The 10,625-nt window shown below is 41.7% G+C and overlaps 1 protein-coding gene across 1 annotated transcript; it reads right to left on the reverse strand.

Annotated features, from left to right (window-relative positions):
* Positions 1-6,469: 6,469 nt before the first annotated feature.
* On the reverse strand, positions 6,470-8,579 carry LOC307233515 (E3 ubiquitin-protein ligase TRIM39-like; the record flags this gene model as incomplete). Its single annotated transcript, XM_080004853.1, has 2 exons — positions 8,530-8,579; positions 6,470-8,094 (listed from the first exon to the last, which is right to left on the reverse strand). Exon 2 carries the CDS (start codon positions 8,090-8,092, stop codon positions 6,470-6,472), a length of 1,623 nt encoding a protein of 540 aa, XP_079860979.1. The 5' UTR covers positions 8,093-8,094; positions 8,530-8,579.
* Between the last annotated feature and the right edge of the window lie 2,046 nt (positions 8,580-10,625).

Consider the following 10,625-nt stretch of genomic DNA (forward strand, 5'->3'; position numbering starts at 1 on the left):
AAGGATGCTGAAAAGCTGATTCACGCCTTTGTATCAAGCCGGCTTGACTACTGTAATGCACTTCTCACTGGCCTTCCCAAAGTAACTACTGGAAGGCTGCAGCTCATCTACTGCTGGCCTGTTAGAAGCACCGAGTAATACACAGAAGAGAATCGGGAGTGCAGCCTTCCAAACTTATGCCCCAAAGCTTTGGAATGCACTACCTATAGATATTAGGAAAGCCGGCTCGTTTGCCATCTTTAAAAGAAAACTAAAAACGCATCTATTCACTCTGGCGTACAACTAGAGCTCTCCTGCACTGCTGCGTCCACTGCACTGCTACTTCCTACCGGCCGTACCGACTGTTTTACTGCTGTACCTACTGTACCTAGTAGGCCTACCTAGACTTTTATTGTTTTATCAGCACTTTGTAACCCTACGGTTCTCTAGTTGTTTTTCCCTAACGTGTGTCATCACCTTGTGTCGCAGCTGTGGAGAGACAGGGCCAGTAGACATCGACTGCGGAAACTGTGCTTTGGCTTGTTTTTAATCTTCTAATTCTTATTAATGTTTTTGATTTTCAATCTTCTAATTCTTATGATTAATGGCTTGATTTGAATCTTTTATTCCTTATTATTATCTGATTAATGTTTTTCAGTTTCATTGTTGGTTAAATCTTTTACTCTGTAATGCGCTGTTGTTCAGCATTTATTGTTGGAAAGGTGCGATATAAATAAATTTTTACTTACTTACTAACCATGAGCTGTCCTAGCATTAGCCGTATTAGCATGAGCCATGTTAGAATTAGCCGCATTAGCATTAGCCGTCTTAGCAAAAGCCACCTTAGCATTAGCCATATTAGCATAAGCCTTCTTAGTCTTAGCCGTCTTAGCATTAGCCGTATTAGCATTAGCCGTCTAAGCATGAGCCCTCTTAGAATTAGCCAACTAACTTTGAGCCCTCCTAGCATTAGCCGTATTAGCCTGAGCCGTATTAACATTAGCCGTCTTAGCATGAGCCACCTTAGCATGAGCCACCTTAGCATTAGCTATCCTAGCATGAGCCGTCTTAGAATTAGCCGTTGTTAGAAATAATATGACGCCTCTGGTTGGAAACAGTTCTTTGTGACCAGTCGCTCACACATTGTTTCCAGTACGTTTCCTATTGCGTGCATGTTGCTCATGCTGTTTGCACGTACATAGGTCTTTGTGATCCATTTATCCTTTGAGGACCCGCTGAGGGGAGACTTCATAAGGGTCGAGAAAAGAGAGAGAGGGGGTTGAGACCTAGCGAACTGACCCTGCTCGATAGCTCTGTCAGGGAGACAAGGGATTAGACCCAGAGACTCTGTTATACTTTTTGATTCTGCTTGACAATAAATATGACCGACTCCTAGAGTCCTGTTACGTCTTCTGATTGACGCTCCAACCCATCAACGAGCACGCGGAGAACCTCGAAGGTAATTATCATACTTGAATCCATAGTAATTGATTAAAACAGGTTAAGACAACTGAACAACTTGGTGATGCTTCGAGGAGGATATATCTTTTTCTCCGAACACTAACACTAGCACAGCTGTCCTAGCATTAGCCGTCTTAGCATTAGCTGTATTAGCATTAGCCGTATTAGCATGAGCCGTCTTAGCATTAGCTCTCTTAGCATTAGCTCTCTTAGAATTAGCCTTCTAACCATGAGCTGTCCTAGCATTAGCCGTCCTAGCCTGAGCCGTCTAACCATGAGCTGTCCTAGCATTAGCCGTGTTAGCATTAGCCGTAGTAGCGTTAGCCGTCTCACCATAAGACATCCTAGAATGAGCCATATTAGCATTACCATGAGCTACCCTAGCATAAGCCGTATTAGATTGAGCCGAATTAGCATTAGCCATTTTAGGATGAGCCGTGTTAGCATGAGCCGTCAAACCATGAGTTGTCCTAGCATTAGCCGTGTTAGCATGAACCGTATTAGCATTAGCCGTAGTAGCGTTAACCGTCTTATTAAGAGCCGTCTTAGCATTAGCCGTCTCACCATGAGACATCCCAGCATGAGCAATCTTAGCATTAGCCATTTAAGCATTAGCAATGCTACCATGAGCTGTCCTAGCATTAGCCGTATTAGAATGAGCCGAATTAGCATTAGCCGTTTTAGAAAGAGCCGTCTTAGCATTAGCCGTGTTAGCATGAGCCGGATTAGCACTAGCCGTTTTAGAAAGAGCCGTCTTAGCCGTATTAGAATGAGCCGAATTAGCATTAGCCATCTTAGGATGAGACGTGTTAGCATGAGCCGTATTAGCATAGGCCGTTTTTGAAAGAGCCGTCTTAGCATCAGCTGTCCTAGCATTAGCCGTATTAGCATGAGCCGTATTAAAATTAGTTGTCTTTGCATTAGCCGTCTAACCATGGGCTGTCCTAGCGTTAGCCAAATTAGCATGAGCTGTATTAGCATTTGCCGTATTAGCATTAGCCGTATAAGCATGAGCCGTATTAGCATGAGCTGTCTTAGAATTAGCCGTCTAACATGAGCTGTATTAGCATTAGCAGTCTAACCATGAGCTTAATTAGCATTAGCCGTATTAGCATTAGGCGTCTTAGCATTAACCGGGTAACCATGAGCTGAATTAGCATTAGCCGTATAAGCATTACATTACATTACATTTAGTCATTTAGCAGACGCTTTTATCCAAAGCGACTTACAATTGTTCAAAGACCGACGGACGCAGCCATCAGGAGCAATTAGGGGTTAAGTGTCTTGCTCAAGGACACTACAGCATGCTAGCAGGAGGAGCCTGGGATCCAACCAGCAACCTTTGGATCACTAGACCACCAGCTCTACCGCCTGAGCTACCACCCCCATAAGCATTGGTTGCTTTAGACAGTAGCCGTCTTACCATGAGCTGAATAAGCATTAGTTGTTTTAGCATTAGCAGTCTAACCATGGGCTGAATTAGCATTAGCCGTCTTAGCATTACCCGGGTAACCATGAGCTGAATTAGCATTAGCCGTATTAGCATTAGGCGTCTTAGCATTAACCGGGTAACCATGAGCTGAATTAGCATTAGCCGTATAAGCATTGGTTGCTTTAACAGTAGCCGTCTTACCATGAGCTGAATAAGCATTAGCCGTATTAGCATTAGCCGTCTGGGCATTAGCCGTCTAACCATGAGCTGAATTAGCATTAGTTGTTTTAGCATTAGCAGTCTAACCATGGGCTGAATTAGCATTAGCCGTCTTAGCATTACCCGGGTAACCATGAGCTGAATTAGCATTAGCCGTATTAGCATTAGGCGTCTTAGCATTAACCGGGTAACCATGAGCTGAATTAGCATTAGCCGTATAAGCATTGGTTGCTTTAACAGTAGCCGTCTTACCATGAGCTGAATAAGCATTAGCCGTATTAGCATTAGCCGTCTGGGCATTAGCCGTCTAACCATGAGCTGAATTAGCATTAGTTGTTTTAGCATTAGCAGTCTAACCATGGGCTGAATTAGCATTAGCCGTCTTAGCATTACCCGGGTAACCATGAGCTGAATTAGCATTAGCCGTATTAGCATTAGGCGTCTTAGCATTAACCGGGTAACCATGAGCTGAATTAGCATTAGCCGTATAAGCATTGGTTGCTTTAACAGTAGCCGTCTTACCATGAGCTGAATAAGCATTAGCCGTATTAGCATTAGCCGTCTGGGCATTAGCCGTCTAACCATGAGCTGAATTAGCATTAGTTGTTTTAGCATTAGCAGTCTAACCATGGGCTGAATTAGCATTAGCCGTCTTAGCATTACCCGGGTAACCATGAGCTTAATTAGCATTAGCCGTATTAGCATTAGGCGTCTTAGCATTAACCGGGTAACCATGAGCTGAATTAGCATTAGCCGTATAAGCATTGGTTGCTTTAACAGTAGCCGTCTTACCATGAGCTGAATAAGCATTAGCCGTATTAGCATTAGCCGTCTGGGCATTAGCCGTCTAACCATGAGCTGAATTAGCATTAGTTGTTTTAGCATTAGCAGTCTAACCATGGGCTGAATTAGCATTAGCCGTCTTAGCATTACCCGGGTAACCATGAGCTGAATTAGCATTAGCCGTATTAGCATTAGTTGCTTTAACATTAGCAGTCTAACCTTGGGCTGAATTAGCATTAGCCGTATTAGCATTAGCCGTCTAACCATGGGCTGTCCTAGCGTTAGCCAAATTAGCATGAGCTGTATTAGCATTTGCCGTATTAGCAATAGCCGTATAAGCATGAGCCGTATTAGCATGAGCTGTCTTAGAATTAGCCGTCTAACATGAGCTGAATTAGCATTAGCGGTCTAACCGTGAGCTGAATTAGCATTAGCCGTATTATCATTAGCCGTATTAGCAATAGCCGTATAAGCATGAGCCGTATTAGCATGAGCTGTCTTAGAATTAGCCGTCTTAGCATCAGCTGTCCTAGCATTAGCCGAATTACCATTAGCTGTATTAGCATGAGCCGTATTAAAATTAGTTGTCTTTGCATTAGCCGTCTAACCATGGGCTGTCCTAGCGTTAGCCAAATTAGCATGAGCTGTATTAGCATTTGCCGTATTAGCATTAGCCGTATAAGCATGAGTCGTATTAGCATGAGCTGTCTTAGAATTAGCCGTATAAGCATGAGCCGTATTAGCATGAGCTGTCTTAGAATTAGCCGTCTAACATGAGCTGTTTTAGCATTAGCGGTCTAACCGTGAGCTGAATTAGCATTAGCCGTATTATCATTAGCCGTATTAGCAATAGCCGTATAAGCATGAGCCGTATTAGCATGAGCTGTCTTAGAATTAGCGGTCTTAGCATTAGCCGAATTACCATTAGCTGTATTAGCATGAGCCGTATTAAAATTAGTTGTCTTTGCATTAGCCGTCTAACCATGGGCTGTCCTAGCGTTAGCCAAATTAGCATGAGCTGTATTAGCATTTGCCGTATTAGCATTAGCCGTATAAGCATGAGTCGTATTAGCATGAGCTGTCTTAGAATTAGCCGTCTAACATGAGCTGTATTAGCATTTGCCGTATTAGCATTAGCCGTATAAGCATGAGCCGTATTAGCATGAGCCGTTTGAGAAAGAGCCGTCTTAGCATGAGCCGTCTTGGAATTAGCATTAGTTGTTTTAGCATTAGCAGTCTAACCATGGGCTGAATTAGCATTAGCCGTCTTAGCATTAGCCGGGTAACCATGAGCTGAATTAGCATTAGCCGTATTAGCATTAGTTGCTTTAACATTAACAGTCTAACCTTGGGCTGATTTAGCATTAGCCGTATTAGCATTAGCCGTCTAACCATGGGCTGTCCTAGCGTTAGCCAAATTAGCATGAGCTGTATTAGCATTTGCTGTATTAGCAATAGCCGTATAAGCATGAGCCGTATTAGCATGAGCTGTCTTAGAATTAGCCGTCTAACATGAGCTGTATTAGCATTAGCCGTATAAGCATGAGCCGTTTTAGAAAGAGCCGTCTTAGCATGAGCCGTCTTAGAATTATCATTAGCCGTCTTGGCATTAGCCGTCTAACCATGAGCTGAACTAGCATTAGCCGTATTAGCATTAGGCGTCTTAGCATTAACGGGGTAACCATGAGCTGAATTAGCATTAGCCGTATTAGCATTGGTTGCTTTAACATTAGCCGTCTAACCATGAGCTGAATTAGCATTAGTTGTTTTAGCATTAGCAGTCTTACCATGAGCTGAATTAGCATTAGCCGTATTAGCATTGGTTGCTTTAACATTAGCCGTCTAACCATGAGCTGAATTAGCATTAGTTGTTTTAGCATTAGCAGTCTTACCATGAGCTGAATTAGCATTAGCCGTCTGGGCATTAGCCGTCTAACCATGAGCTAAATTTGCATTAGTTGTTTTAGCATTAGCAGTCTAACCATGGGCTGAATTAGCATTAGCCGTATTAGCATTAGCCGTCTTAGCATTAGCCGGGTAACCATGAGCTGAATTAGCATTAGCCGTATTAGTATTAGTTGCTTTAACATTAGCAGTCTAACCTTGGGCTGAAATAGCATTAGCCGTATTAGCATTAGCCGTCTTAGCATTAGCCGTCTAACCATGAGCTGAATTAGCATTAGCATTAGGTGAGATGAGGAGACGATTCCATTCGTAGTTTGAAGCCTTTATTGTTCAAACCAAAAAGCAAATGTCCTCAGTGAAGCACAAAGAAACCAACGTCATCAAGTCCAAAAACAGTTCTGTTCACATCAAACTAAACATTTAAAAAGAAGCTTTTACGATGGAAACAAGAGAAAAACACCAAAAAAGGGAGAAATGGAGGAAAAATAGAATGATGTCCATGTTATTTTTACAAACATTATAAGTGATGACATCAAAGTAAAGAACACCTCACACAACATGTTGTAAATGTTTGTCATGTCACTCACTCATTGTAGTGGCTGCAAGTGGCTCTGGATAAAAGAAACTGAACAATGGAGATCAAAGTGTAAAGATACAAATGTGCTGTGGCTGGATGAGAGCTCATTGTTTTCACCTCAGAGCTGTGATCCTCAGTGACACTTTATTGGTAAATGGGTTAAACGCTGGATAGATCTTCTCGGTGAATGTGCAGCCTGTGAAGGAGTAGATATGATCCTTTGCCTCCACATGGTAGAAGGAAACTAGCCCTTCCTCATAGTCTACAAACACCCCAACTTTAAACACATTTTGTTTACAGGATAGTTTAACCCCAGAACAAGTTGTTTTATTTCCATGTATAAACCAGCAGCCATCTTTAGTGCTGAGAGATAAACCTCCCTTCCTGTTGACTGACTCTTTGAACACTCCTAAACACCAGTCCTCCCCTTCCACCTCAACCTCAAAATAAAATATCCCTGAAGTGAAACCTTCTCTTCCCAGAACAAATCTATAATAATCAAATCGTTTTGGATTATCAGGGAGCTGCTGATATTTGTCTCCACGTGTCACTTGTTTGCCATCACCAGACACTATCAGCTGTGGTTGTGCTGTATCAGGGTCCAGGGTCACATCCACTGTGTACAGCTGCTGCATCAGCCTCAGTCTGACATCTATCGCTAAGTTTTCCAGATCTTCCTGGACCAGAATTCTCTGCACCTCCTGAGCGATTGTCTTCTCCAACTGTGCTACGGCCAATCCAAGCCTCGGCCGATGGAGATGAGTGCGTACGGGTATATCAGACAAGTCCTTGGCATGTGGAGAGGAGAAGACGGATGGGAGGCGCTGGAGGAGCTGGAGGTGGTCCTCAGCGTGTGAGAGATGCTCCATCTCGCTGCTCCTCCGCTGGAGCTCTGTGATTTCCTGCTCCAGCTCTGTGATGCACTCTTCAGCCTGTTTCTCTGCTGCTTTTTGCTTCTCTTCGATGGCTGAGATCAGCTCATCCTGCTTCGTCCGGACGGAGGCCATCAAAGCGGCGACGGCCTCCGCCCACTCCGCTATCTCTTTCTCTGCGACTGTCTTACCCTCCTCCACCGAGCGCTCGATCTCTTTCACCTTCCGTCGTCGTTCTTCTATCATCTCCTGATATTCCGGTATCCTCTTCCCCAGCTGGACCTTGCGGCGCTCGTACTCTTCCTCTACGGGCACCGTTTCGTGACCCTTGTGTTCCGTGCACATGACGCAGACACAGAGCTGCTCAGTCCTGCAGTAGAGATCTAAAAGCTTATCGTGTTTCTTACAGATCCTGTCCTCCAGGTTCTCTACAGGGTTGATCAGCTTGTGTCTCTTCAGGGATGCCACCCTCTGATGGGGCTCCAGGTGAGTCTCACAAAAAGAGGCTGAACACACCAGGCAGGACTTCAGGGCCTTGAGCTTGGTGCCTGGACAGAAGTCACAGAGCACCGCCCCTTCCTCTTGGTTGTGGTGGTTGGAACCGGCAGCTTTAACATGAACAGCCATCTTGAAATGAGCAGCCACCACCTCAGACATCAGAGTATTGACACAGACATCGGGTCTTTTTTCAAATGACTTTTTACACATTGGGCAATTATACTGTTCACATTCGTCCCAATATTTGGTGACACAGGCCTTGCAGAAGTTGTGTCCACATGAAAGTGAAACAGGTTCGGCAAACACGTCCAGACAGATGGAACATATGAACTGTTCCGGGTCCAGGAGATCGGTGGCTGAGGCCATGGCTGGAGGAGAGGAGAGAGGAGAGAATGACACAGAGACATGGGGAGCAGATGACAACAAGAGCAAAGCTTATTTTTGTTTCCGTGGTTTAGAACCAGGAGCTCATTCACAAGGTCACCAACTTCAACCTTTCAAACATATATTTGGTGGTGAATTGTGTTGTCAGAACAGTCTTTTTTCAAAAAATACTCAAACTACATGATGACTGACATGAAATGCAACAGGATTTGACCATTTTACTAAAATGACTGCAAGAATAAAACACTTCCCCCTCCACCCTACTGCTTGTTTCTGTTGATGATCTCAATGAACGTCACAAGTTTATGCTCCACAAAGCTCCCAAAAACCCTCTGCTCAACACGTCACTTGATCAAATATTTTCATTAAAAAAAAACAACGACCGACCAAGAATCACAGACATTCAAGACAGAACTGACCTGTATCCTTCGTGTGACTGTGAAAGAGAAACTGGATCTTTTAAGTTTCATTTCCTTGAAAGTGAGAAGCACCACCTACATAGCTCCACCTTTTACTGACAGTCAGCCCAACCCAGCAGCCAAAAAACAAATAAGATTGATTTAATATATCAAAGCTGTTCTTATTATTACAATGTATTATCAATATTATTATTATTATTATTTCATTATTGTTATTAGTAATTTGAATTTATTATTATGCTTATGCTTTTTTATTATTATTATTATTATAATACTTATATATTAACTTAAAATAATACTACTATCGGTAAACTGGTAAATAAAATTATAAGAGAAATGACAAATTCTTTAGCAAATAACACTGACATCATCATTGATCATAACTAGAGCTGTCAAACGATTAAAATCATTGACAGCGATGACAGGTATGAGATTAATGACATGTTTTTGTTTGGCCAGGGCTACATTCATAGAGTAAGAGGACAAAGTCATATCAATATTGGATCATATTGAATTATTTTAAGTTCAATTTCTGTGACAACCGACCAAGAATCAGACAATTAAGACAGAACTGACCTGTATCCTTCGTGTGACTGTGAAAGACAAACTGGATTCTTTTAAGTTTCATTTCCTTGAAAGTGAGAAGCACCACCTACATAGCTCCACCTTTTACTGACAGTCAGCCCACCCCAGCAGCCAAAAAACAAATAAGATTGATTTAATATATCAAAGTTATTATTATTACAATGTATTATTATTTCAATGTATTATTACGATTATTATTTAATTATTATTTCATTATTTTTATTAGTCATTTGTATTTCTTATTATGATTATGCTTATTATTATTATTCTTATCATTATCATTTTATTATTATTGCAATACTTATATATTTACTTATAAAACTACTATTAGTAAACTGGTAAATAAAAAAGTATTAGAGAAATGACAAATTCTTTAGCAAACATCACTGACATCATCATTGATCATCACTAGAGCTGTCAAACGATTAAAATCATTGACAGCGATGACAGGTGTGAGATTAATGACATGTTTTTGTTTGGCCAGGGCTACATTCATAGAGTAAAAGGACAAAGTCATATCAATTATCTTAACAATCCAGCAGGTGACAGTAAAGTGCAGTAAGTCTACAAAACAACATTTAGGGTCAGGCATATTCTTTGGCTCTTTAACGCTTTTTGGTTCTTCCCAAATACATTTAATATATGATCCCATTTGTTTTTTTCCAGCTAAAAATTGGGCTTTGGATGTGATCAAATTTCCTTTAAATGTGACAAGAACAGATGGAAGTGGTACCATCTGTGGATGATGTTAAATGAAACCTCTTTCATCTTATTGGTTAATGAGTATTTTTCCGTTGGAGTCCAAACTCTCTTCCGGCAAGTATCTATCCCAGTGTTCCGGAATGCATGTCCATACGGGACGGACACAATGTCATCCTGGAACAAGGAACCGACTTTGCTGTTTTTACATAAAGGTTCAATAGATATTTGTATTTATCTTGATCTTTTAAAGGCAAGGCTCTTTGCAGCCATTGACTTTTTCTCGAGTTTTTTTCTAGAATACGAGTGAAATTCAAAGAACACCTTCTTGTTTGGTCTTTAGTAATAAAACATTCCCAGGTGGGTAACCCAATCTTTGACTGGAATAGAACAAATTGAATGCAAGTTACCTTGTAATTCCCACTTATTGACATTTAGGCAAAGAGCAGATGCTTTAGAAAATACATGGACTCCATCAAGTGAACTGTTGTCTCTGTGTGGTCACGATGAGCTGCACTGAGGCCTCACAGCAAGTTCAACTGTTCTCCACTCAACCCTCCAAGGAACAGGCAGATTGTTGCATCTGGAAGCTTTTCAATGCAGGAAGGTGAAAGGGAAAACATACAAGGTAAAAAACACATCAATCACCATAGGAATTGGATTCCAACAGGAAGGTAATAAAGGTAAGTATGATGTTAGTTATTTTCAGGGCGACACGGTAAGTATAAAAGACATAACTACACAACAACAATTATTTCCCCGCTACAGGTAACGTTCAAACAAGTATTTCACAGTAACTAAAACATTTTCTC

The sequence above is a fragment of the Zeus faber genome, assembly GCF_960531495.2.
Source record: "Zeus faber genome assembly, chromosome: 8".
Lineage (NCBI taxonomy): Eukaryota > Metazoa > Chordata > Actinopteri > Zeiformes > Zeidae > Zeus > Zeus faber.